At 67.0% G+C, this 25,971-nt stretch overlaps 1 protein-coding gene across 4 annotated transcripts; it reads left to right on the forward strand.

Moving 5' to 3' along the window:
* The first annotated feature begins 5,627 nt into the window (after nucleotides 1-5,627).
* MICALL2 (MICAL like 2) lies at nucleotides 5,628-24,639 on the forward strand. 4 transcript variants are annotated; one of them, XM_059881237.1, is made up of 18 exons: nucleotides 5,643-5,964; nucleotides 13,408-13,456; nucleotides 15,098-15,239; nucleotides 15,986-16,173; nucleotides 16,811-16,923; nucleotides 17,179-17,922; nucleotides 18,363-18,392; nucleotides 19,292-19,551; nucleotides 20,257-20,347; nucleotides 20,978-21,138; nucleotides 21,488-21,640; nucleotides 22,180-22,244; nucleotides 22,341-22,461; nucleotides 22,605-22,695; nucleotides 22,942-23,015; nucleotides 23,545-23,659; nucleotides 24,015-24,061; nucleotides 24,444-24,639. In XM_059881237.1, exons 1-18 carry the CDS (start codon nucleotides 5,822-5,824, stop codon nucleotides 24,536-24,538), a joined length of 2,682 nt encoding a protein of 893 aa, XP_059737220.1. In that variant the 5' UTR covers nucleotides 5,643-5,821; the 3' UTR covers nucleotides 24,539-24,639.
* Nucleotides 24,640-25,971: the final 1,332 nt, after the last annotated feature.

A 25,971-nucleotide genomic window follows, 5' to 3' on the forward strand; every position in this document is an offset into this window, starting at 1 on the left:
AGGGCCGGCTCGTGGCCCTGCTTTGCAGATGAGGCACTGAGGCCGTTCATTGTTCAGGTCACACGAGGTCGAGCTGCCCCAGAGTCCTGGGCCAGGACACTCCCCAGCTTTTCCTCCCTCAGAGCAACTGAAAACGTGCAGCTTGGCCTGGCTGGGCTGAGGTGGGGTTATTTCAGGCGTCTTGGCCAAGAGGGCTATGGCGGGGGGCTCCCCCAGGGTTGCCAGCCCTTCCCTCCCGGGGGAAGTGGCCTGTTAGGAAGGCTCTGGGGAGGACAGGCTGACCCCGGAGCCCTCTCCCCGGTCCAGGCCCAGGCCGAGCCCCCAGAGGTCAGACCCCACCAGGCTCATGCTCCGGGGAGCTGGGAAGGGCTGTTCCGAGAAGGTGGAATGTCCAGTGGGTTTTGCAGGATGAAGAGGAGTTTTGCAGGACTCAGCTTGCCAAGCTACAGTTGGAGCCCTGGGCTCTTGTGCTGCACTCGTGGAGAGCCCGCAGCCCCGGTTTCCTGTTGGTGCCTCCCGGTGTAAAGCCTGGCCTGGGAGGTCTGTGGGGCTCAAGCGGCCCAGAGGGTACGCCTGACACACGGGGCTCCATGGGCATCGTCCAGCGAGTGGTCACATGCCACACACGGGGAGCGGGGGCCTTGGGGCAGGACTTGAGGCAGCAGAGCCCTGGGCCCCACTGACCGCTCCAGCGGAGGAAGCAACTGCTGACTGCCGCCTGCTCTGCACACCCAGGGAGTCTCTGGGGGGCTCTCAAGCCCGTCATCCCTGGCCCAGATCACCGTCGGTGTCCCTGGCGCCCACAGGCCGGGAGAGCCCATGGGATGGAAGCGCCGTGGCAGCAGGAGCTGGGGGACGCTGGGCCCCAGCCGCCCCGTCAGCCTGCCGCCCCTGCCTGGGTGTCCTCGCCCTGAACCTCTGCTCCACCCCTGGGGTCCTCCAGGCCTGCTCCCTTCAAGGCCAGGGCAGCCGTGTCTGAACTCTCAGCCCCAAGCCGGGGGCAGGTGGCTTGGGGCACCCCAGGCCTCCACGGCCAGCTCAGCATCCCTGACTGCAGCCTCCACTTCCACGTGATGGGACGCGCCGACGCCCGGGTCTGGGGGCTGTGAGCACAGGAGTGCTCAGTGAAGGGGGCCCGTCCTCGAGGCCTGCTCTGTGAACAGAGAGGTGCTGCGACCTCGCCAAGGACACACAGGCGCTGCAGGCAGGGCCAGCTTCCGCCCTGGCCTGCCGCCCGGTGCCCCTGCCAGCCCCTGCGTGCTGTTAACAGGGCTGGAGGGCTGGGCCCCATTACATGGGGTTCCTATAAATGGCATGAGGAGAATTAATAATGTATTTATAACACATCGTCGTGGTAGCCGAAAATGATCTATAAATGTGCGGTTAATGTTTTATAATGTTTTTGTAACCCGTTATAAATGATAAATGGCAGACTATAGATGCCGGATCAAATATTTATAATGCATTGTGTGCAACATTGGGCTGCTACAGTTCGGGAAAGCCATTAATAATAAAGTGGATGGAAATGTAAAAGTTACCGACATGCCCAGCAAAGCCATTTATAATGAAATGTAAAATTCGGCTGTTGGAAGCAAACCACGAGCCTCAGCCAAAGCACCGGCCGGGTTCCCCCGGAGCCTGGGGAAGGAGCGGGTCGTGAATTATTCGTGAGGTGTTCGGACGAGAACGTATACTATCCATAGCATGCCATATAAATATGCTATTAATATACCCAAGGCAGCGTGCATTATTCATGGGGCCTAATTAATTAATGGGTGGCCCCTTAAAATGGGGTGTCACAGCTTCCAGCTCCCTCCTGCCTGGGGTGCTGGCATCCACAGCCGCCCGTGTGAGCCAGCAGCTGAACTGACGGTGGCCTTGGGAACTGGGGGAGGATGGGACGCCCCTGGGATGCTCTGCTGTGAAGTCCGTGTGACCCCCTGGTACCCGTGCAAGTGGCTCTGGTTCCCCTCGGGGTGCTCTGCTCAGCTGTTGCCCACAAGCGTCTGGCGACCACAACTGCAGCTGCCCTCACTTCCACGGGTCAGCCCCAGTGCTGCTGGGGACAAGCCACTCGCCTTGCTGTGAAGTGCAGGAGGCTCAGAAAAGGGGGGTGACGGATGGGGCAAAGCTGTGCAGAGCGCGGCTGCCAGCCCGGGCCTGCCCGTGGGGTCCGAGCGTGTCTTCCACACAAGCCCGGGCTCCCAGCGCCGTTTCCTGAGACAACCCTGACGCGGGGGTCAGTTTGGGAACCCCTGTGCAGCATGGCCACTCCCTTGGGCGTCACGCTGCTTGGCAGGGGACGAAGGCTCTGAGAAGTCCTGCAGGAAGGGCCTTGTGGGTGGGTACCTTTCCCTTCCTTCTCCACCCGCCCCTGCTCCCGCTCTGGTCTCCTCCCTCTGCCTCAAGGCTCCAGGCACTGCCAGCTCTGCTGTGTCTGACAGGCACCCCTGGTTTTGTTCCAGCTCCGGCTATCAGCCTTGACCAGATCTGTTACTTGCAGTTCAATCTACCGGTTAAAAGGTCTGCAGACCCCACCCCGCCACTCCACGGTCCCCCACCGCTTACCTGCCTAGGGGCCCAGCAGGCTTTTGGGATGCAAATCAGTGCTGCCTGTGGTCCGAATGCCCCTGGTCCCCAGCACCCTGCCTGCCAGCCTTCCTCCCAGGGAGGGCCCCCAGCCTCACTAAGAGGTCTGGAAAGCAGGAGCGGGGAGATTGAGACCATCTGGCCTGGAAGTCCTGCCCAGGACCAGGGTGGCCCCCCGGGTAGGAGGCCGGCCGGGCTGACCCAGGCTCCCTGGGCCCTCCCACACGCAGGGGCTGGGACTCCGAGGTTTCAGCTCTGTCTGCCGACCCAGTGGTCCCCTCTCCCCTCAGAGCCTCATTTTCATGAGCTGCGGAACAGGTCGGGTCCACCCACTTTTGGTGAGAAAAATGGGTGTGGAAATGCTAGAAAAGGCTGGAGTGGGGCCGGCCTGGCCCTGCCGCCTCCCCGAGCCCCCCCAGCCGCCACCCCAGCCGCCCCCGCAGCTGGGTCCTTCCATCCCTCCGGTGCTCCTCCATCCCTCGGGCGCTCCCCTGGCTTCATCCCTGCTGCCGAGCTCCATGCACGCCAGGCCCTGTGCCTGGGACACTCCCCCCTTCCTCTTAGGAAGGACAAGCCAATTGTCCTTGTCCTTTCAGGGGGACAAGCCGATTCCCACTTACCCTCAGGTCTCAGGTCTCAGGTCTCAGTTCTCCCCAGGGAAGCCATCTCCTGCCTCTGGCTCAGCACAGGGGCCCCTCGCTCGCCATCTAAAGGGACTGGATCCCCTCGGGGCACTGTCATGGGGGCCGTTTGCCTTTGTCTGTGCTACATGTATCAGTCAGGTAGGAATGCTAGCTGCTGTAACAAACACGTCCCAAAGTTCCAGCAACGGGATCCAGCCCGCCAGTGTTTCTCACGACCCAGAGGCCAACCTGGCCAGTGATGACCTTCTGTCGGACCTGCACTGTCCAAGCTCCTCCATCTGCCGCCCCATCATCTGGTAAATTCTCTCCATCCAGCCCGCAGACCACGGAGAAGACAGAGACGGAGTGCACCCACCGCCTCCGTAGGCCACAGCAGTCTCCTGACCTGCAGGGGAGGCTGCAGAAGGCTCCAGGCAGCGGAAACGGCAGGAAGAGGAGCACGTCCGAGGGGTGGTGGTGGGAGGGGATGTGGAGAGGTGACTTTGGGGGACGGCTGGAAGGCCCGTTTTGAAGACAGTGCTTTTCTGTTGAGTGGGGGCGGGGGGGTCGGAGGAGGGGTTTGAGAAGTTGGGGGGCAAGTTCTGGCTCCCACTGTTGTCAAAGATTTTGTGCTGAGAAGAGACTGAAGGTGTCACGCCAGAAGCAGAGGCATGGCTAGATTTCCTGGAGAAACCCAGGCTTGCAGCAGCTGGTGGCTGTGGAGGTGGTGGCAACGGTCAGCTTCCGGCTGGACTGGATGTGGGCAGGGAGGAGACAGGAGGCGAGGGTCATGCCCGGGCTTGCGGCCCCAACAGCAGGACCACGTCGGTGGCTGCGGGCGGGGCTGGTTGAGGGCTGGGAGGCCCAGGAGTGGCTGAGTGCAGGGGGCCCCAGGGCAGAGGCTCTAGGCCAGAGGGGCAGGGCAGGTGTGGGAGGGTGGGGCCAGGCAGCAGCAGGAGATGTGATAAGAGGCCGGACTTCACTCAGAGTGCTGCAGGGGCCAAGCAGGGAAGGGCTTGTTCTGCTGGCTTTCTGGAAGGATCCCTAGGCTGCGGGGGAGGGGCCCAAGGTCAGGGGCCAGGTGTCCGTGGCCTGGATGGGAGGGGCCGTGGCGGGGAGGTGTGGGCAGACTGGAGGTATCCGAGGTAGAAGGTCGCACTCTCTGTGAGGTGCTGAAGGGGACACCCCACACGTGCTGCCTGCCACACCACTGTCCCCAGAAGCAGCCACGCGGGCAAGAGTCAGCGCTCCAGCCACCTCCCTCCTCCTTCGGAGCCCCCAGCCTCGTCCAGCCCTGTGACCACCCCTTCGTGGCCTTGGCCTTTCCCTGCCTCACTGGCTTTTCCAGTTCTCAATTCTGCCCTGCGGTCAGGAAAACCCACTTGGCTCCAGGACTAAGCACCAGCCCAGCCGAGCTGGCAGGACATCGCCCTTTGTCCCTTCCGGAAAACCCCAGGGGGTCAGGGCAGCGGCCACGGTCTCAGGTCACAGGGGCTCCCTGTCTAGTACCTGCTTGCCCCTTGGGATGGGAAGCTCACCACCACTGGGCCCAGTCGCAGAAAGGAGTTGCCTCTGCGTGGGAAGACCGTCTCCACTCCTAGTGGGCACAGAAGCCACCCTGTCCCCTTGCTGGGCCTCTATAGGAAAAACACCTTCCTTCCTGCCCGCAGCAGCCTTGTCTGGACAAGCCCTGGGCCTGGCCGGGTGGGCAGGGTCACCGCACATGTCTCGTGTGTTTCTGGCTGCCTGTCCTCCTGCATACGGACAGGGTTCCCAGAGAACACGGACGGCTGGGAGCAGCCCCGTAACTGAGGTCCCCATGGGGACCTTTTTTTTCCTTAATAACCTGGGGCGTAGCGGAAAACTGGGACACAGACCAGAACACCGAGACCCCCCAGGGGTCTCAGGCAGGGAGACTCCTAGAGGACGTCGCCCCACCGGCAGGGCCGCCAACGACACCAAGCCCCTTTCCCGGCCTCCGCTGCCTCTTCTTTGTATCCGGGAGGTTCACGGGCCCGCCGGCAAGACAGGCCGGATCGGAAAGTCCTTCCAAAGGCCAGAAATGCGAGGGCCGTTCCTGCTGAGCGCCGGGAGGGCGTGGGGGCCGCCGGCCGGCCCGCCTGGTGGCACCCGGGTCAGGCCTCAGTCTCCGCGTCCCAGAAGGGTGCGGGAAAGGATTGAAAAGAAAGAGCGTCGAAGCGCCTCCGCAGGACCCCGGGAGGGAGGGGCGAGCGGCGGGCGGGGCCTGGGCGGGGCCTATGGGCGGGGCTTGCTCGGGCCGAAGCCTTGCAGGGCCAGGCCGGGGCGGGGTCCGGCCGGGTCCGGGGGCGGGGCCTTTCCGGGGGCGGATCCTGACTGGAGGAGTGGGGCCTGGAGGGCGGGACCTCGTGGTAGGGGGCGTGGCTTAGCCGGGGGCAGGGCCAGGCGGGCGGGCTCCGGCCGCGCTCCCGCCGGCTCCTAGCGCTCCCGGGGCTCCTCGGCCGCGGCTCCTCGTCCTCCCAGCGCTCGGGGACGGGGTTCTCGTCCGCCCCCCGGGCTCGGGCCGGGCCGCGGCCACCGGGAAGCGCTGTCCGAGCTCCGGCGCCGGCCGGGCGGACACCGCCGCCCGCATGGCGGCCATCAAGGCGCTGCAGCAGTGGTGCCGGCAGCAGTGCGAGGGCTACCGGGACGTGAGCATCACCGACATGACCACGTCGTTCCGCGACGGCCTGGCCTTCTGCGCCATCCTGCACCGCCACCGGCCGGACCTCATGTGAGTGCGCCGCCGCCCGCGCGCCGCCGGGGAGACCGAGGCCGGCCTGCTCGGGCCGGGCGCGGGGCAGTGGACTGCGGCCAGGACCCCCGGCCCGGCGGGACGCTCCGCAGGCTGCCCCCGCGGCCTCAGTTTGCCCGACCACCAAGTGGAGCTGGGCCGGAGCCAGGACCTCCGGCCGCCCCCGCCGGCTTAGTCAGTCTGTGACTCAGGCCAGCGACCTGGGCTCTGGCCACAGCCAGCCTTCCTGGCTGGTCTCCCTGGGAAAGGGCCGGCACAGCTGCCCTTCCGGGCCCTCTGAGACCCCCCACTGTCCTGAGACCTAGCCACCAGATCAGGGGCCCTTACTGATCAGACTGACTGTGGGGTACTGCCCCTCCCGGAGCCTGTTTAGGCACCTTTAGGAATGCAACCCAGGGTCACTGTAGGGGAGGGGCTAACAGAGCCAAAAGCTTGAGACCACCCGGGTCCAGGTCCCACTGGCTAGGCCTCAGTACCCTGGGATGATAGGGCCAGAGACAGGAGCGTTGGGAGGTGGGGCAGTCTGGGGACTAGGTCGTCTCCCCCCAGGAGCGTCTCGGAGCCGAGGCTGGGAGGTGGACCCTGCCCTGCTGCCAGGCCTTGTCCCCATTCTGGGCCCTTCCATCTGTTACGCACTCAGCAAACACTCTTTGACTGGGACCCAGCTGGCTGGGACAAAGCTCTGTGCCGTGAGGCCCTGGGCCCCTGCATCGTGAGAATTCACAATGAGTAAAGCTGCCCGGGCGGGTGCCTGGGCTGGCCAGACAGAGGCTTGGGAAGGGTGTCCTCAGAAGATGCCTTCTGGGAAAGCAGGGTGTTTCAAAGTTCTCCCGAGAAGTTGTGGGTGGAGCCAGAGGTGGGTGGAACGGGTTTTCCAGGGAGCCCGCAGGTGGGAGAGGCCCGAGGCTGTACCTCCTACAGTAAGTGCTGCCCTCGGGTCTGCTCTACAGACCGGGAGACCGAGAGACCGAGGCCCAGGGAGGAGGCATCCTTTCTTGGGACACAGAGCACAATCAGGCAGAACCAGAGCTGGCACGTGCCCCGCCCCCCCCACCGCCCGCACCCAGATGTCCCCTGTACCCCCGGGGACTGTCCCCAGGCCCTCTAGAGGGAAGCTGGTCTTAAGAAAGAGGCCCGCAAGGATTTCCTCCTGCAGCCAGGGGTTGTGAAATGCACGTGTGAGGCCGGTGGGCTGTGCTTTCTGCCCCCAGCCCCGGCTTGGGGATGCAGCGAGTGTTCCACACTGAACACCTGAAGCTGGGCTTTGAGGGGTGGGCTGGGGTCTTGGAGACTGGGGCACGGACTAGCAGTGGAGGCTGGGGCAGGCAGGGTCCTGGGGAAGGCTAGCTGGTGACTGAGCCCAGGAAACCTGGACAGGGTCAGCAGGAGGAGTCTGCCACTGGCGAGAAAACCAGCGGGTGTGGCCTTCTGCCAGCCCCACAGCCTCAGGACACCACATGGGTGTAACTGGAAATTTGGGGCCTTTCCGAGCCCCAGGAGTGCCCAACTGTTCTCAGCTGAGCTGGGGTTGGAGGCCTGTGTGTGTGTGTGTGTGTGTGTGCAAGCCTGTCCCAGCATGCACTGCCCACAGGTGAACACAGGCATGCACATGTGGGTGTGTCTGCGTCCTGGCGCAAGTTGGTGTCATGCAGCAGTTCCGATAACCGTTATTGAGTGCCTGCTGTTTACTCAGCACTCCGCACTGTGCCAGGTGGTCTTCCCCCGCCGCAGGCAGGGAGTGATGTAGAGACGGACAGCAGACAGACACACGGACAGGAGCTCCAGGCAGCTCCAGAGGTGGTGAGGGCAGGGCAGGGGCCGCTGGGGCAGGAGGAGGCCTTGCCCGGCGCAGGGGATGGTGTAGCCCCTCCTTGCTGGCTTGGTGTCCATCACCTGCCCCCTGGACTTTCAGCTCCAGGCGGGGGGATGTCTGCTTTGTGCACTGCTGCGTCCCCAGTGCCTGGGACCATATCTGGCGCTCAGTAGCTAACAGCATGCAGCCGGAGGTCGGCAGACGTGGCTGGTGCTTGGGGCCCAGCAGGCACGGCTGTCGTTGCCAGGTGAGGGCTCTGCAGGCGCCTGGGAGCAGCAGACAGGGCAGAGGCGGCCCGTGGCCACAGAGGCAGGGTGGAGGCGCATGGCTGCAGCCGGGGAAGGCCACCGGAGGCCAGAGGGACGGGAGCTTCCGCAGGGAGCTCAGCCCTGCCGGCACCTTGGTGTTGGACTTCCGGTCTCCAGCGTGGGAGGGAGTAAACGTCTGTTACCCTCAGCCGCCCGTTTGCGGATGTTTGTCACGTTAGCCGTGGGCGACGCGTCAGGGTCCCGTACGTGGCGGGGCCTGGAAGGGACTCCACAGATACTAACTGGTGGGGTTCCGTGAGCGTGGGCCCACGTGCGTCGCGGGCCTCTGTCTGTGCCCTAAGCACCCCTCCGCTGCCTCTGGCTCTGGCCACGCCTCTGGGCAAGGGGATGGCCTCCCCAAGAAGCTCTGAGCCGCCCCACCGGCCCCCAGCGGTGCAGGAGGGGAGGAAGCATGTGGGAACTTGGCAGGGTGGCTGTCCTCCCTGGTCAGACCTGGGTGAGACTCACCCCCTCCCTCCCCATCCTGTGAAGACCCCCGGCAGCAGGAAAGTGGACATCCTGTCTCCGCGTCTCCTAGCTTTGCCACCAGGAAGGCCTTCCTTTTACCTCTTCTCAGGCCTTCCTGCTGCCTGTCTCCTCCTGGCGCCCAGCGGAGGAGCACACCAGTGCGGGGCTCCGGCTGCCTGCTGCTGGGTCCTCACGGCGGCTCTGCCCAGCGGGACCTGGGGTTCCCGTGTGCCCTGCACTGGTCGCCCGCAGGCACCCTGGCAGGTGTGCAGTGTCTGCTGCAGGTAGGGAGACAGGTTCACCCAGCGGTCTGTCCCTGCTCCCAGCCCCCCTGCCGAGCCCACTCTGAAGCTGTAGGTTCACAGATGGGCCTGGAGGTGCCGCCCACAGGCTCTGTTCCCCAGTGACGCCACACCTGCCCAGCAGCCAGGTGAGCTCAGGAACAGCTCAAAGTAAACACTCCCGTTCCGCCTCCGGGCAGTAAACCTGTGGGGCTGGACCTGGAGGAACCAAGACTCCAGGAGGCCGGGAGGAAGGCAGGCGGGCACGATGCCAGCGTGGGAGCCCTTCTCAGAGGCAGGGCTTCCTTCTCCAGGGCCTTTCAGGCGGGTGCGCTGCTGGAGCCCCCCGCCTTGTGGGGGCCCTGGAGGGGTCAGGAGTCAGGGAGTAGGGCTCTGTGCAAACTTGCGGGGTGCCCCCCGCACTCCACAGTCCCGTGGGGAGTGACCTGACCTTTCCCTGCAGCTTGTATCAGGCTGGACCAGAAGCAGGGGCGGTGGTGGGGGGCTCCCTGACCGCTCTGGGAGACTCACCAGTCATGGTGGGGTCAGGAGGCCTAGTCCCAGAGGCCCCCACCCAAGACCTAATTCCTGGGCCAGGGCAGAGGGGCCAGGCCCTGGGCATGCGATGGCCTCCCCACCCTCCGGCGCTGGCTTTGTGGTCAGCAGGAAGCCACCTGGGGACCAAGCCTTGGCTCTGGCTTGAGAGCTGTAGCCCGGCCCTGTTGTGGCCTTCCGGCCAGCTCTCCAGGGTGCCTGTGGGAAGAGGTTTGGGTCCGAACCCCCGCCTGACTCCCCTTTCAGCTGCTGCACGAGCCCCAGGCTGACCCCTCTTGGCTGGGCCTACTCCAGCCTGGGGGAGGCCAGCAGCCAGACGGCAAGCAGGGGGGCGTCCTGGGGCCAGCCCCACGCGTGGGGACCCCTCCCTGCCTCGCCCTGGCCGCCTCCTCGCCCCAGTCCCCCAGCCTCTTCCGAGGTGTCTGCCTTGGTGTCTCTGGCCCCAAACCAGCTCCCCCCGCCCCAACACTCTCTTCGGCTCCGCGGCCTCTCCTGTCTCCTCCCTGGGTGCTTTCGTGCCTATGTGTCCCTCCGTCTGTGTCTCGGCCTGTCTGTCCATCTGTCCCCCTCTCTGCTCCCCTTCCCTGTGGGATTAACCCCAGATGTGCTGGAGGCACCTGGAAAAAAGGCTCTGCTTCTGGCATTCCCCACCCCCACTCCAGCCCTAGAGCCCACCCCCACGCAGCTGCTTTTAGTTCCAGGAAGTAAACAGCGTGAGGTCAGCCCTCCAGGAATTTGGAAGGGGGTATGCATGCCCAAGAGCCCCCGGGGCGTTGGAGGTCAGCAGCCCTGCTCAGCTGTGGCCGCGGGGGGCAGGGGCTGTGCGTGCCCGGGCACTGTGCCAGGCTGGGCGCTGGCCAGGGCAGGGCACCCAGACCCAGTGAGTTCATTCATTCAGCCAGCGTTGCGACAGTGAACAGATGCCCAGGGGGCCCCTCGCTCAGCGAGCACTGCACAGAGGAGCTCGTCAGAGCGTTTATGGAGCACGGGCTGTGTGCTGGCCCCAGGCAGGTGCCTTGGAGTCGTAACAGAACATCCATGATTTTATCGTTACTATGGTTATTTTTATTTTTGGCCACACCCAGGGGATCAAACCCGTGCCCCGCCCAGAGGGGAAGCAGAGTCCTAAGCAGTGCGCCGCTGGGACAGTCCGGGAACAGGCCTGATTTACCTGGGGCTGGGGGTGCTCTGGGTCCCCGCCCACAGGTGTGCAGGTTTGACCCCTCAAGGCCTTAAACTGAAACACGGGCTGGCGCCAGGCCTGCCTGAGTCAAACGAGGGGTCAGCCCGCGGGGCCTGTTGGGCAAGGTCTGCAAACCGGCGGCTGAGGCACAGAAGGAAGCCGTCCCACCGGCCCGTCCAGGAGCCCCGGGCGGGTATCCGAAGGGCTGGTTCCCTGTGGGCCTCCGCCCTGGACATGCGGATGCGGTCTGCTCCGCGAGCCTCCACTCTGGGCCTCTCTTCGTCCACGTTTCCCATTTAGAAGGACGCCAGGCGTTTTGGGTTAGGGCCCCTGCTGACTTAGCTTGATTCTCTCTGTGAACTCCCTGCTTCCCAGCAGGGTCACGTCCTGAGGTCGTGGGGGTTAGGGCTCCAAACGGCCCCTTGGGGAGGATAATTCAGCCCGTCCCACCGGGGATTCACCTGCTGAGAGAAGGCTGGCGACCTGGGGCGGGCGCTCCTTGATGCTCTCTGAAAGGGTTTGCAAGGCCACTCTGACTCTGGCTGTTTCCGCCACCCCGCTGAGCCAGGGCGATGCCGGCCGAACCCCCTGCTGAGGGAGCTGTGAGCTCAGGCTCTGGGAGAAGGGGCGCTCTGGATGCAGGCAACAGCGTGAGCCAAGGCCCGGCAGCAGGAGACAGGGAGTTTGGAGAGAGCCGGGTCTGGGTGGGGCATGGTCGCTGTGGGACTGGTCAGGGTGGTCTGGCCCAGCCAAGGAGCCTGGGAGGCAGGTTGGCTTTGGTGCTGAGTGTGGTGGCCTGGAACTTGAGTGGAAGGGCGATTCTGCACCCTCTGGCTGGCACACCTTGAGCCTGCTCAGTGGGGCTGACCCCAAGCCGTGGGTGCCCCGACCTGCCCTGGGTTCTGAGATGTTCACTCTGAGTCTGCAGGTGGACAGGGTCCTGTGGGCAGCTGGCTGCCCCCCACCTCGCAGGACGGAGCCGCTGCAGCCCCCCGGGTGGACCGAGGCCAACGCAGGGGGCAGAGGGCTTCCTTCTTTTGCTTGTTTGGAGACAAAACAGACCTTGTTATCCTGCCCTGCAGCACCGAGCATCTTGCTGAGGACATGGCCGTTTTGGTCAGTGACCCAGGGCAGGTCTGGAGAAGAGATTGGGCTTTCAAAGGGATGCTGAGGTCAGAAGGGCCAGCCTGGCCGGGAGTCGCTGGACGATGGTTGGAACCCAGCCAGTCCTCCAGCCACGGACTGCGGGGGAGGGGAGGCCGGGCCGCCACGCCCACTTCCCTGCCCCGCCATCATTTGTCCCCGCAGACAGCCTGCTGGCCACCCTGCCCCGGGTACAAAGCACCTCTGTTCTCCTGGGTGGTCTCACATCTGGGACCAGTTACCTGGGAGGTGGGGGTCCAGGCGGAGACCGGTGGGTCCCGAGGAGCCGGGCAGGGCAATGAACAGCAGCCAGAAGCCTGTGGGCCCCCCGACGTGTGGCCCAGGGCCAGCCTCAGTTTCCTCATCTGTGTACTAGGCCTCCTGGGTATGTCAGGGGTCAGGGGGTCAGTGCACGGTCAGGGCTGGGAGCCAAGGCCTCCTGGGCCAGGTGGCTGCAGGGTCTCCTTTCTGTTTGTGACCTCCCCAGCTTCAAGGTGGGCGTGAGCAGCTACGGTCGCCCTCTTAGGTGGGACCCCAAGAGAAGAGGGCCCTGCCCGGGTCGGGCAGCACTGGGGTGCAGCCCTCAGCTCTCTCCTGTACCCCGAGGCTTCTGCAGAAGATCACCCCAAAGTAGCGAGGCTGCCGCCCAGCACATGGACAGCCAGACAGACCCATATGTGACCAGGCCTCCCGGAGGCGTTGAGCCACCCAGCTGACTGTCCAGGCCTGGGCTGGCTGCCTGCTGGGGCCCGGCTGTGTCTTCGGCTTGGACCGTCCTCCCAGGGGTGCCGTGCGGTGCTGCGCGGAGTCCTAGGCCTGGCCTGGAGCTGGCACCAGGCTTCTCCCCCTTCTGGAGTGACCTCTGTGCTCTGGCCTCTCCAGGCCGGGCCTGGGGCCCCTGCACACTCGCAGCAAAGTGCGGGGTGGGGGTGGGCGTGGGGGCTCTGACATTCTCAGCCTGGAGGGTCTGCCCCCTTAGGAGGACGGCTGGGTACCTGGCGGGCACGTGTGAACCTCAAACGCCAGGACTCTGGGGCCTCGACCCTGCTCTGGTCCTGTCGTCCTGCTGTGTGGCCTCGGGCATGTACTGAGCCTCTCTGCCTCATCCCTGTCTGTGAGCGGGGCGTTGACGGCGTCTGCAAGTGCCGGGCAGTGTTTGTACGGAGCTGGGGACAGCAGCGCTCACAGGCAGCGCTGAGTTCATACAGGGAGCGAGAGGAGCCTGGAGCTGGCGCGGGGCCCGGCCTGCCCTGACCACTGGGCCGTGCGCACCTCCGTCCGTGGAGCCACTCGCTCTGGGACGCTGGCCTCTTGGGACCCCCCAGCTCCCTGCCAGGGGGCGCCCTCCCTGAGCGGGAGCCCGGCAGGGCTGACCGCTCTGCCGCCCAGGGCCTGCTTCCAGCCACACCTAACGGGCAGGATCGTGTGCAGCCTCCACAGGGTGAGAGGTGACGGTTGTAGCTGGGGGCCCGTGTGGGCCGCGGGGCCCAGGTCAGAGGAGGTGCTGGATGGCCTCCCGGGCCAGAGCCCTGCCCTCCTTGCGGTCACCGTGCGACCTGCTTCCTTCCCCACCCCCACCCCAGCCTCAGTTTCCCCCTTCCCCCAGGTCCTTCTGGCTCCTCCTTTCTTGGACCCTGAGCTGCTTTGAACACCAGCGTTCTTATTTTCCAGAAACTTCGATGCTCTCAGGAAGGAAAACGTTTATGAGAACAACAAGCTGGTGAGTGCCCGCTTGTGCCTCCCCAGCCCGTGTCCCAGGGACCCTCATGGGGCGACGTCCCCAGGGGTCGCTTCAGAGTCGCCGCTGCCTGCAGGTGGTCAGGGGAAGGGCCAGCCCGTGCGGGGCAGCCCCAGCTCCCAGAGCAGCCCCTGATCTTGCAGCCAGGCCCTCCCAGTCCCTCTTCCTGGACCCTCCTTCCCACCCGGGGCAGAGCAGGGGGAGTGGGTGGGACGGGGCCCCTGGGGGTCCTGGGATGGACCTGCTCTCAGGCTAATGGCCTCAACTGCTGCCTGGCCCTCCTACCATGGACCCCTCCCGGCTAGCCTCAGCGTCTCTGCTGCTCAGCGAGCTCCTGGCCACCCGCCGATGCCAGGGCGCTGGCCCGTGCTCACTGCGCTCCCTTGTGGGCCCGGCCCGGGTGCAGCCGCTGCTCGGCATGGGCAATGGGAAACTTAATCGAGATGAAATGAAATGGCATTTTCAGTTCCTCAGCGGCACTGACCACGTTTCAGACCCTCACCAGCCACACGTGGACGGCTTGGGATGGGATATGCCCACTGTGACAGGGTGGTTAGACCACCTGACCACGGGGAATGTGTGCGGGTGCGAGGCATGGTGAGGGGACCGGGGTGCCTCCCTGGGTGAGGCCGGGAGGGGGGCTGCGGAGGTGAGGCTCCGGGGCTGGAGGGCGCCCTGCTTGTGGGAGACAGCGGGCGGGCCCGGCAGGGACGGAGGGGGAGGCTGGAGCAGAGCTGGGGGGGAGGTCGGAAAAGAAAGAGGAGACGAGAACAGAGGGAGGAGCCTGGAGCAGCCGGCAGCCCGGGGTGTGGGGACAACTTGGCTTCTTCTCTGAAGGCTGTTGTGCTGGGAGCTGCCCCTGGTGCCACAGGGTCTGTGCAGGGCGGGGGGCAGCCAGAGGAGCCAGATCCCGCCTGTGTTTGAAGGACTTAGAGGCGGCGGGAGGCCTCAGTATCTGGCGTGGAGGGGCCATCACCGCTGGGGCTGCGGGGCTGCAGGCCCAGGAGCCTTCTGGATGCACAGAGATTGGGGGAGTCACGGTAGTTTAGGGGAGGAATGGAGTGCGAAGGCGGGAGCCCACTGGGCGGGCAGGAAGAGCCCCGACGGCGCAGAGCCAGGTAGGGGAGGCAGCCCGAGGCGGGGCGGGGAGACGCAGAGGCCAGGGCCAGTGGGGAGCCCCTCCTGCCAGTGCCCTTCCAGCCGTGGCCCCCGGCTTCGGCTCCTAGGACACAGGTCCCCGTTGGCCTGGGGAGGGCTTCTCCCATGGAGAAAGCTGCCCCGTGACCTGTGAGGCCCGTGTCAGCCAGGGGTGCACAGATCCGGGGGTGGGGGACCGTTGAGGGGTCTCCACGGTGACGGGCTGGAGTCCCTGAGGACCAGGGCCCAGACGGGCCCCTGGCTCCTTCAATCCCGTTGTTGGGGTGTGATCCCCATTATACAGACGGGTAAACTGAGGCCAGGGAGCCACGCAGGCCGAGCAGACCACGAACCAGAACCTGACCCTTCTGGACTCCAGGCGGTTCTGCTGCCTCGGGCCCATCCCACTCCTCCGGGGGTAGCTGGTGGTCTGGCCAAGGAGGGGTGGGGTCTCCCGGCCCCTCGCTGACCGCCGCCCTCCCTCAGGCCTTTAGCGTGGCGGAGGAGCAGCTGGGCATCCCGGCCCTGCTGGACGCCGAGGACATGGTGGCCCTGAAGGTGCCCGACCGGCTGAGCATCCTGACCTACGTGTCCCAGTACTACAACTACTTCCAGAGGGGTGCCTCCGGTGAGCGCTGCCCTGCCCAGGCCCCCCGCGGGCAGACACACCCAGCTCTCCCGTGCCCCTCCGGGCCTGGGTCTGCCTGTCTGCATCCCTGGGGTCTGCGCCCACAGCTCGGGCGGCGTGGCCAGCCCCACTGGGCTCTCAGGCCTGACGCAGAGACCCCCCGTTGGGTGCTGACGGTCAGCTGGCCCTGGCAGGGTGCAGCTGCTAGCAGGCCGGACAGGGGAGGGGCTGGCCGGGGGGGACGTTGCTCCAGCTGCTTTGTGCAGCAGTCTCCCCACCTCCCACCACGCCTTGCCTCACCCAGGCTCAGAAATCCCCGGATCGCTCTGGGCTCAGGGCCAGCCTGCCCTAGAGCCCCACTCGGTGGGGGAAGAGAAAGTCCCTATTCCCTGCCCCCAGAGCAGGGCTCTTGGGGAGGGGAGGGGATGGGGGAGGGCAGGGGATGGGGGGAGGGGAGGGGATTAGGGAGGGCAGGAGATGGGGGGAGGGGAGGGGATGGGGGAGGGGATGGGGAGGGCAAGGGATGGGGGGGGAGGGGAGGGGGGAGAGCAGGGAAGGCCAGGCCCTGCTGCGAGTGGAAGCAGTCAGGGCCGCCCCCCACCCAGGCCCCCACCCATACCCCCCCACCCCAGCTCCCGCACTGGCACTGGCACCTCCAGGGAACCCACACTGGGTGGGGAAGAGGGTGGCTGGACTCTCAGAGCCAGCATGAGGGGCCTGGGCCCTGACCCCGTGTCTCATGCCAGCTGAGCGCACGGCCGGTGTCAAAAGGCCGTCGTCTAATGCCAGTGAGGAGCCGTCTGGAAAGAAGGCCCCGACCCAGCCCATCCAGCCCGCACCCGGCCCGGCCCGGGGACAGCCGCTGTCTCCAGTCAGCACAAACCGTACCGTCCAGAGGAAAGATGGGGGCACGGAGGGCCCCCCGCAGAAGGCTGTAAGCGCCCAGCCCCTCACTCTGGTTCATGGGTTCTCTGTCAGCTTCCCCCGAGCAGGGCTCTGGGGCCTGAGTGTGCCCAGGATGTGGAGTCCCCTCAGGGCCCAGACGTGGCCCCAGCTGCCCCCTAGACTGGCCCCACGAGCTCCTTCAATGCTGTGATGGTGGGGGTGTGATGCCCACTGTACAGACGGGTAAATGGAGGCCAGGGAGGCCCTACAGGCCCAGCGGGCTGCAAGCCGCTGCTTCACCTCAGCCCCTCCCCCGCCCGGTGGGCCTGGAGAACGGGCGGTGTGTCCTTTGCTCCCAGGCCAGCCCTGCAAGGTGAGGTGGAGACGGGATGGGGTAGGGTAGTCACTCCAGGCTTCCCCGCCCGGGGCGCTGGGAACTGGGTTGGATTTCTGCACCTTGGGGTGGGAACTGGAGGTGTTGGAACCTGTCCTGGTCCTCAGGGTCCCCCAACATCAGCCCCCAGCCCCCCTCCCCTTGGACCAGGCTGGAGACCCTGAACTGAGTCCAGGCATGAGCCTCCTCTGGGGCCTCGGTCTGTAAACTGGGATCTTCCAGCCCCTGGGTGGCTGGGCGGGCTGGGGGTGGGCGGGCTGGGGCAGGCAGCTCAGTGGCGCCCACCCCCCAGGGCCAGGCCGCGGGGGGCTCCCTCAACAGCAGCTGCGGCGTCTGCGGGCAGCACGTGCATCTCATGCAGCGCCACCTGGCAGACGGGAGGCTGTACCACCGTGGCTGCTTCAGGTGGGCGTGGGCGTGTGCACACGCGTGTGCACGTGTGCGTCTGTGTGCGTGCTGATGGGTGTGGGCACTTCCCGGGGCGTCCGCACCCCTAAGGAGGGCCTTGGGCGAGACTACCTCAAAATGATTGGGAGATGGGGTGTTTGAGTGACTCACCAGCCACACGAGGGGACATGGGACGCACACGTGTGTGCCCTGGGAGGAAGGAATGAACACGCGTGTGGCTGATGGAGCCTTCCCCGCCCCCAACCCCCGCAGGTGTAAGCAGTGCTCCAGCACTCTGCACTCGGGGGCCTACAGGGCCACAGGAGAGCCCGGTGTCTTCATCTGCTCCAGCCATCACCCCGAAACCACCTCTGCCAGCCCCACGTTGCCCAGCCTGGCCTCCAGGCGGCATGGAGCCATGTCCATGGACTCGGAGACCCCTGGAGGCCTGAGGAAGACGCGGGAGGCAAGCGGACAGAGAGACGTGGGGCCAAAGGCCAGGCTGCCTGGCTGGGACGCCGTAGCGGGCAGTACGTCTGCCAGAGGTTCTGCTCCAGCTGCAACCGACCCGCCAGCCCCCGCTTCATCCCGAGTCCCCACGGGGAGCCCAGCTGCGCCCAGGCTCATGGTGGGCCCTGCAGGGGGTGAAGCCGGAACTCATGTAACCAGCAGCTCCCTGACGGTATGGCCGTCGCCAGCAGGCAGACCCCGGCCCACCGGGACCCCGAGTGCCCCGGATCCTTGCCCGGCCACACCGCAAGGCTGGGCCACACCCCGAGTCTCAGCCCCCCAGACCAAGCTCAGTTCCAGGCCGGCGTCTCCAGTGCCAGCAAGCACCCCAGCCTGGACCCCATCATCCTCTAAGACCCAGCAGGCTCGGGAGCGGTTCTTCCAGACCCCCGGAGCTGCCCCCGGCCCTGGCCCGGCTGCTGCAGATATGCCTTCCAGAGACGGCCGCAAGGAGCAGGCACTGAGCTTCCTCCGCAAAACCCTCCCGGAGCTCGGGGCGCCCGGCAGGTGGGTGCAGGAGGGGCCTGGGGCCCAGCGGGGTTGGGGCAGCCGGGGAGGCCGGGGAGGTGCTCGGGGCTTCGGCCCTGCCTGGCGTGTGGCACCGGGGCTGCCCATCCCCAGCCTGTTTCCTGACCGGGGGGTGTGGGGACTGAGGAGGGCCTGGAGGCTGTAGGCGGGGGCCACAGCTGGCCCTGTAGAGCCGGCTGCATGTGTGCGGGGGGCCAGGCCATGCTCAGTCCACGTGAGGACACCATGCACAGATGAGGGGCCGGGGCCACGGGTGGTCTGAGCGTTGGCGGGGCTGAGCACGGCCCAGTGTCTTCAGCATGCGGGACCCTTCAGGGCCACGGGGTGGTGGGTAGAGGTGGGTCTCCACACTCGCGTCCTGGGGCTGCTGGACAAGCGGGGCCCAGGCAGCTGCAACCGCAGGCATTGTTCCTTCACAGAGCTGGAGGCCGCGGGTCCGAGCGCCAGAGGTGGGCAGGGCCGCACCCCAGCACAGGCTCGCGGGGGCGCCCGTGGCCCCTGGCTCGTCTCTGCTGTCTTCACGGGCTCCTGTCTGTCCATCTGTCCTCTCCTTCTCTCCTTTCCCTCTTGTCTTTGACGTCAGGGCCTCCCTCATCCAGGATGAGCGAGTCGTAGCTTGATCTCACCTGGAGAGAACCTGTTTCCAAATAAGGTCACTCCCTGAGCCCCTGGGGGGGCGGGGGGTGGTGCACCGTGGTGCCCGGTACACGCTGGAGGGTCCATGCCAGACTGGTGACAAGGCTGCAGCCACTGCCCGGAGTTGCCCTTCCCATCGGGGCCGCTCCTGGCTTGGAGCTGCTGACGCTGACGGGTGCCAGGGCCTCCCAGGGTGGGCACGGGCAAGCAGACCCTCTGACGCTGCAGCGCTGAGGGGTGTCCAGAGCTCTCGGGGGCCGAGGCTGTGTGAGCGCTCCCGGGGTGCCCCCTGTGGGGAGCCCAGTCTGGGGGGATGGGGAGAGAGAACTGGTTTGCCTGAGGGGCCCGGGGCCCCACTTCCTGCACAAGTGCACTCCCGGGGACGCAGTGGCTGTGGGCGGGCCTCGTGCATGTCACTCAGGACGGAGCGCAGACTCTGCCATGCAGCCCGGCTGCTCCGGGCGGGTCGGGGGGTCAGGGAGGGAAGTCAGGGTGCTGCCCACGCCCTGCACGTGGTGCCTCGGGGGGTGTTCAGTGCCAGCCGACCCCAGAGCTCACAGGAGGGCGCGCCAGGGCCAGACGCAATGCCCACACCCGCAGCAGCCTTCAGGAGGGTGGGCCTTGGGAAGCGTCTCAGGGAGACGAGGGGCTGCTTACTGCCTGGGGGTCGAGGGAGCTCCCACCCCTGCTGACACCCGTGCCCCCCCAACAGGGCCCCCACCACCGCCACCCCCGCTCCCAGCTCCCATCCCAGATCCGAGGGGCCCGGAGCCAGTCCGCCAGCCAGGGCGTCACTGCCCACATCCCCACAGACCCTCAGCTCCCCCGCGAGGATGGGGCCTCCCGCCACCCCGGGTGTGGGCAGTACCTCATGGGCATCCCAGGAGGCCAAGAAGGGCTCGGCTGCCTCCTCAGGGGCTGTCGGGGCCGGTGCTGGCTCCAGGCTGAAGCTGGAGGCCCCGCTGGCCAAGGGTAAGAGCCCCCAGTGTGGGCGGGGTGCGGGCCGGGCTGTGGGGGTGGTGGGGTCCCCGGCGTCCCCGCGCCCAGCCTGCCGCCATGTCGTGGCCACTCTGTTCCCAGCCCGTGGTCCTGTTCACAGCCTGGCTCCTGGGGGCCCTTCTGGGGGGCTGTCACCCGCTGGCCCAGCCCCACAGCCCCGCCGCCCTGTGGCGACGGCGCCCTGGCAGGGTCCCCTTCCCGTGGGTCCCTCCTCACTGCCCAGAACTGGCCTCGGGGTCTGTTCTCCAAAGGCCCTGATGCCCTTGACTGCCCTGGCCTCGTGCTCCAGGCCAGCGTTACGGGCACTTTGCTGCAGGACTGTGCACTTGGCTTTTTCTTGGCGCCGGGGCTGCCCCTGAGGGCACCCGTGGGGTCACTGGGCGGCTCAGAGAACGCAGGATCCAAAGCATTCTTCCTCCTCTTTCGTGGCTGAGCCCCCAGCCCGAAGGCCATTCTGCCCGGAGCCGAGGAGGCCTGCAGACGGTCACCCCACACCCGCACGGAGTCCCTGGAGCGCACACCCTGTTTGGCAGCAGGAGAAGCGGGCAGGGACCCCCCAGGCACACAACACAGCGGGGAGTCCTTCCCAGGAGCCAGGCTGGCCGTGAGGGCGCCCAAAGGTGGGGTGGTGGGAGGAGCGGGAGGGGCAGCCTTTCCCAGCAGACTATTCCCATCCAGGCCCAGGTGCCAGCCCCCAGGGCAGCCCGGAGGACCAGCCGGCGGGGTGGAGGGCCCGCCTGAAGCCCGTGGATAAGAGCCCTGTGGACAGGTGCGTGTGGCAGGCCCCCGGGGCGCTGAGCCTCCCCCGCCTGTGGCCAGGGCGGGCACCGGGCAGGCACAGAGCAGGTGCTTCTCACAGGCCAGCCACACGGCGGCCAGTTGGCACCCATGGCAGGGCTGTGTGCCATCGGCCCGTGCGGGTCAGCTGTGGAAGCGGGAGCCTGGGGGGACAGGCCATGTGCCCTCAGGCTGCTGGCCTCGGGGGGTCAGGCGGCTCCAGGGAGGGTCCATCAGGACCCTCGGATCCTCACTGAGCCAGCCTGGAGGCCCCAGGGAAGGAGAGCACCCGAGGTGCGTCCCCCCAGGGCTGACCTGGGACCCCCACTCACTGTAGGCTTGGCAGAGAGAGGGGCAGGGAGGGAGAGAGGGCCGCTGCAGGTCCGCGGTGCGGGGTGGCCTCCCTGTGTGAGCTGCGGGGACCCATCCTCATACACGCTCCAGGCGGGGGCCGTGTGTGCATCGGCCGTGTGCGCCTGAGCACACGCTCACACCTGTGCACACACATCTGCTCTCCAGGTGAGGCCATCGGGGCCGAGAGCTGCACGGGTGCTTCAGACTGGTCTGCACAGGGTGTGGGGAGGCCTGTGTCCCTCCCCTGACCTCCTGCCTCTCTGCCCAGGGCCCCGGAGGCAAAGGAACCTCAGGTCCTGAGAGAGCCGCGGGCAGGTGATGCAGCCGGGAAGGCGTCCGGGAGCTCCAAGGCGGGCATCCGCATCACGCTGACCTCTGTGCGGGTGGACAGGATGCCGGGCGCGGCCGGCCCCGGGGCCAGCCTCCCAGGTACTGCCAGCAGAGGCCCCCACCCTCCTCTGCAGGCAGCCCCGGTCTAGCAGGCCCTTCCCTCGGGGGCAGAGCAGCCGCTGGTCCTGGCGGGCGGGCATGCCTGTGTGAGGCGTGACTGTGCCTGTCTGCTCCCAGCCCCGCTCTGCCTCCCCAAGCAGGTCTCCTGTGCCCTCAAGGGCCAGGCTTCTGTCCCCTTCCCCTCCCATGGACGGGGCCAGCCGGGCAGACTTGGATTGTGGCCTGACACCCATGTGGGCACCCTCCAAGGGGCCCCAGCTCAGGAAGGCAGGAGGGGGAGGGCCTGGGCCTACCGGCCTGACACATGGCTCATCCTCACCACGGGTAGCCGCGTCTGCGTCTGCATCCCCTCTCAGGAAGCTGGCTGTCCCAGCCAGCCTGGATGTTTCTGGCGACTGGCTGCAGCTTGAACCGTCGAGGAAGGAAAGCCCTGCCCGGAGCCAGAAGGAGGAGGAGAAAGGTCCTCCGCAAGGCAAACCAGGTGAGTCCAGGGCATACCGCGTTCCTGCTTGGGATCCTTTGGAGGACATGCCCCGTGGGGCTTTGGAGGATGCATAGGAGCTCGTGAAGCCTAGAATGGAGGAAGACAAGCCTCCAGTGCCAGCAGAGGCGAGTGCACCTGGACGTGCCGGGCTCTGTGTATCTGAGGTGGGGCTGGAGGTCTGGAGGGGCTGGAGGGGCTGGGCTGGGCCCCAGGATGGGATCAAGGCCCCGCCTCCCTCCTGGAACCTGAGTCACCCTGGCAGCGATGGGGCATCTGCTCCCGGCATCTTGTGGGAAGGGTGGCTGGGGTGCTAGCTGCCAACCTAGAGGAGGGCAGGGCCCGGGTGAGCACAGGGTCTCCTGGGATTTGTCTGCCAGCTCGCACTCTTCAGGCACCAGCAAGGGCTGCTGGGCATGGCAGGCATACCAGGATGCCAGGGCGTCCCGGGGGGCAGGGCTGGGTGGGCCCCACTGCAGACCACGTCTGGGTCATGCTGGGCCTGGTGCCTGAAGAGGCTCATCCTGCCCCTTCCCCAGGGAGGCCTCCAGGCCCGGCCGGTGTAGCTGCTCCGCCTGCCAAGTCGGCAGCCTCCCCAGTCAGGGTGAGTGGGCTGGGGTGGGGGTGGGTGAGAAGCTCAGCCCCGGGACCCGGGCGACTCACGGCCGCCCCCCACCTCTCACCACCCGCTCATCCCCAGCTGCACCCCGACGACATGCCGCCCGAGATCCAGCGGCAAGTTCAGGACATTGAGAGGCAGCTGGATGCCCTGGAGCTCCAGGGCGTGGGGCTGGAGAAGCGTCTGCGAGCGGCTGAGGGGGGTGAGCGCCCCCCCACCCCGGGTTGGGGCCCCCTCCCTCCCCCGGTCGGGCCTCCCCTCCCCACCCAGCATCCTGACCTGGCCTCAGCCAGCGTGGCCCTGGGCGCCTCGGCTGGCCTGCGCCCAGCCCGCTCCTCTCTGTAGATGACTCAGAGGATGCCCTCATGGTGGACTGGTTCCGGCTCGTCCATGAGAAGCAGCTGCTGTTGAGGCTGGAGTCAGAGCTGATGTACAAGTGAGTGTCTGGCCGTGGCCCCCTGGAGGGGCCTTCTCCGTGCACGTACATGGGTGCACACACAGGTGTGCTCACGGGTGTGCTCGCGGGCGTACTCAGGGGCGTGCTCGCAGGCGTGCTCATGTGTATGCCCGTGGGTGTGCTCACGGGCGTGCTTGTGACGGAGTGTGCTCACGGGTATGCCCGTGGGTGTGCTCGCTGGTGTGCTCGCGGGCGGCCAGGCTCACAGCCACGCACCCTTGACAGGGCCAGGGATCAGCGCCTGGAGGAGCAGCAGCTGGACCTCGAGGGGGAGCTGCGCCGGCTGATGGCCAAGCCGGGTGCGTCCAGCCAGTGGCGCGGGGCGGGGCTGCAGGGCGTGGGGTGCGGGCTTCCCTGGGCCCCCGGCTGGCTGCCTGGCTGAGCTCCTCAGCCTCTCTGTGCCTGGGTTTCATTCCTGGAAAATGGCGATCCCAGCGCCCTCTCCTTCGGTGGTGGTGAGGGTTGTGTGGGGCGTGCCGGGAGCAGCTGACAAGAGTCTGTTGGCATCGTGGTTCCCGCAGCTGAGTGCAGGGCTGGGGCTCGGGTCCTGGCAGGCCTGCCCGCCCCTTGCCGTAGTGCTGCGAGCCCGCCGTGTCTGGGACGGGCGGGCGGTGTTGTGTGCGTGGCTGTGACAGCTGGGAGGGGCCCGCAGCGCCCCCCTGCAGTTCAGGCGCTGTTCACTTGCTCCCTCAGCCAGTGCTGCCCCTCAAGGGCCAGGGACCCCCCTGCTCCGCCAGGGGAGGAGCCTGACCTTTGGGGAGTGGGGACACCACGTCCCTGAGCAGGGTGGGGACAACAGGGTTCCGCTGACGCCAGCTGTCCGTGCAGAGGGTCTGAAGTCCCCCCAGGACCGGCGGCGGGAGCAGGATCTGCTGGACCAGTACGTGCACACGGTCAACAGCCGAAGCGACATCATTGACTTCCTGGATGAGGACCGGCTTAGGTGAGGGGTCCAGGGGGGTCCGGGTGAGGGGGGCTCAGGACCTCTCCTCTGGTCAGCCGGAGGAGACCCACCCTGTGCATTTTGCAGGTGGGTCCTGAGGCTGAGGGCGGGCCCTGCCAGGCAGCCCGGCTCCCAGGGTCTCCCCTAGTGAGACCCCTGGTGCACGCCGGCCCTTCCGACCCCGAGTCACTGTCCCAGGTCCTGCCGGGCCGAGAAGCGGGGACCCGCGTGGGGCGGGAGAGGGTGGTTCAGTGGTGTGGCCCGCCGGCAGGTGGTGAGAGGGCTGGTGAGGTCGGGCGGTGTGAGGGTGCCCGCACCCCCGCTGCTGCGTGCCCTCACGGCCGCTCCGTTTCAGGGAGCAGGAGGAGGACGAGGTGCTGCAGAGCATGATCCAGAAGCTGGGTGACTGGGGGCTCCGGCTCAGGGGGGGCGGGGCCCGTGGGGGCGGGGCGGGCCATCGGGGCGGGGCCTGTGGTGCGTGGGCGGGGCCTGTGGGAGGGAGGGGGCCTGCCGGCCCGCGGGGCCGCAGAGGCGCTTGGTCAGGAAGGCTCACCATGAGGCAGTGAGTCTCCCGGGCTTGAGGGGTCCCATGGTCGGGGCGAGGGGAGGCCTCGTCCCCCAGATGGCGCCCAGCCCGGCGGGTGCTCTCCAGGCAGGCGCTCGGCGCGTTCCCCTGGGGAGGGCGGCGGGTGGGCTCTGCTGGGGCCTGGGAGGCCCCGCGGGTGGGAGGCTGTGGGGAGCCGGCCTCCAGGTGGGCGAGCGAGGCCCCTGTGTCCGCCCCTAGACCTGCAGAGGAGCAGCGAGGAGCAGAGGAAGAAGCCCAGATTCCGCTTGTCTAGCATCTGGTCCCCCAAGAGCCGGAGCAGGACCCCCGAGTAGCCGCCTGGTGGCGCTGCAGGACCCTCACCTGCGGGTGGGGTGGGACCCACGCTGCCCCCTCTGCGGGGTCCGGGGTGCCTCAATAAAGAAACTGACGCGTAGCCTGGCCTCCGTGTCCCGTCCGGCCCTGAGCTCCTGGCAGCCCAGAGGTCTTAGCCACCGTCCTCTGCTGCTGCGTGGACAGGCCTGTGGCCTAGGGCACTCACAGCCTCTCTGGACCCGGCCTGGGCCCTCTGGGATGGGCCTGCTGGCTGCTTCCTGGCCTGGTGGCGCGGACAGGCTAGACGTGAGCCTTCAGGAGCCAGGGCAGGGCCGGGTCTCTGCAAACTGCACCGGGTGCGGGCCCCCCACTCGTGGGGATCCCCGTCTAGATCTGTGACTTTGACCTTTGAGGTGAAGGCCAGCTGGGCCCCTGTGGGCCGTGTTCCTGGCGTCCAGCAAGGGAGAGCCAGGCACCGCCCTGCCCGACCCCGGGTAAGGGGGCCACGGTCCCGCAGGGCAGGCCTGAGGGAGCAGAGGTTCCTCGCAGCCCAGACCTGCGTCCTCGGCAGCGCCAGCCCGGGCCCCTGGACCGCAGTCAGCCTCCCTCCCAGGGCTCAGCCTCCCAGCCCAGCACAGCGAGTCACAGCCGTGTCTTCCTGTGGGGTCTGCAGCCACCGCGGAGCCCACCATGGTGGTCCCGCCCTGGGGACCCTTGGCAACAGCAAAGCACGGACACTCCCCCACCTGGCAACAGGTGGCGTCAGGACCCCGTAGGTGCCCGTGGGGATGGGAGCCCCTGGCTGAATGTGCTGGGCCCACCGGCTCTCAGCTCTCTGTCCTCACGGGCTGTGGGGGTCTCCGCTGGGGTCTGGGGAACCGTGATCAGGATGTGACCTGACAGGGCGGGGCATTGCCTGGCGCAGAGGTGGACTCCCGGTCCCGGCTGTGCTGCTGAGCCGCGTGGCCTTGGGCCAGGGCCCTGCCCTCCCTAAGCCTCTGGTAGCAATGGGCTGCGTGTTCCTGGTGAGGTTGATGGGGCCATGGGGCTGAGCCTGGCCCAGCAGTGGGTAGAGGGGCTCAGAGACTTCCTGCCGACTCCTGGATAGCGGCCAGATCCTGGTGGAGGGCGGGGAGATGGGGGGCTGTGGACAGCCCTGGGCCGTCAGTGGGGCCTGGGCCCTGCAGGGACTCGGCCAGGTAGGGCAGCCTGACGTCCTTCCACAGGCGCTGGGCACCGTGGTGGCTCTGAGCAGAGGCCCGGGGCCCTTGCGTGTTAGGAAGAGGACCTGGAAGGGCCCCGGGGCTGTCAGCCTGACCCTCCCTGAGTGCCAGCCCCTACACCATCCTCCCACGCGGGCCCCTGCGGCAGTGCGGCCTCTTCACCACCAGGGGGAGGCAGAGGGCCACTCAGCAGAGCTGATAGCTGCATTTTACTGACAAGGAGACGGGGG

This window comes from Bos taurus, chromosome 25 (assembly GCF_002263795.3).
Source record: "Bos taurus isolate L1 Dominette 01449 registration number 42190680 breed Hereford chromosome 25, ARS-UCD2.0, whole genome shotgun sequence".
NCBI classification, from domain to species: domain Eukaryota; kingdom Metazoa; phylum Chordata; class Mammalia; order Artiodactyla; family Bovidae; genus Bos; species Bos taurus.

Excerpts from the sequence above, each read along its gene's own strand:
- MICALL2 (XM_059881237.1), top strand. The coding sequence starts at position 5,822 with ATGGCGGCCATCAAGGCGCTGCAGCAGTGGTGCCGGCAGCAGTGCGAG. Across the intron at positions 18,393-19,291 it reads CGCGGGTCCGAGCGCCAGAG|GGCCCCCACCACCGCCACCC; the intron begins GTGGGCAGGGCC and ends CCCCCCCAACAG. Across the intron at positions 24,062-24,443 it reads GAGCATGATCCAGAAGCTGG|ACCTGCAGAGGAGCAGCGAG; the intron begins GTGACTGGGGGC and ends GTCCGCCCCTAG.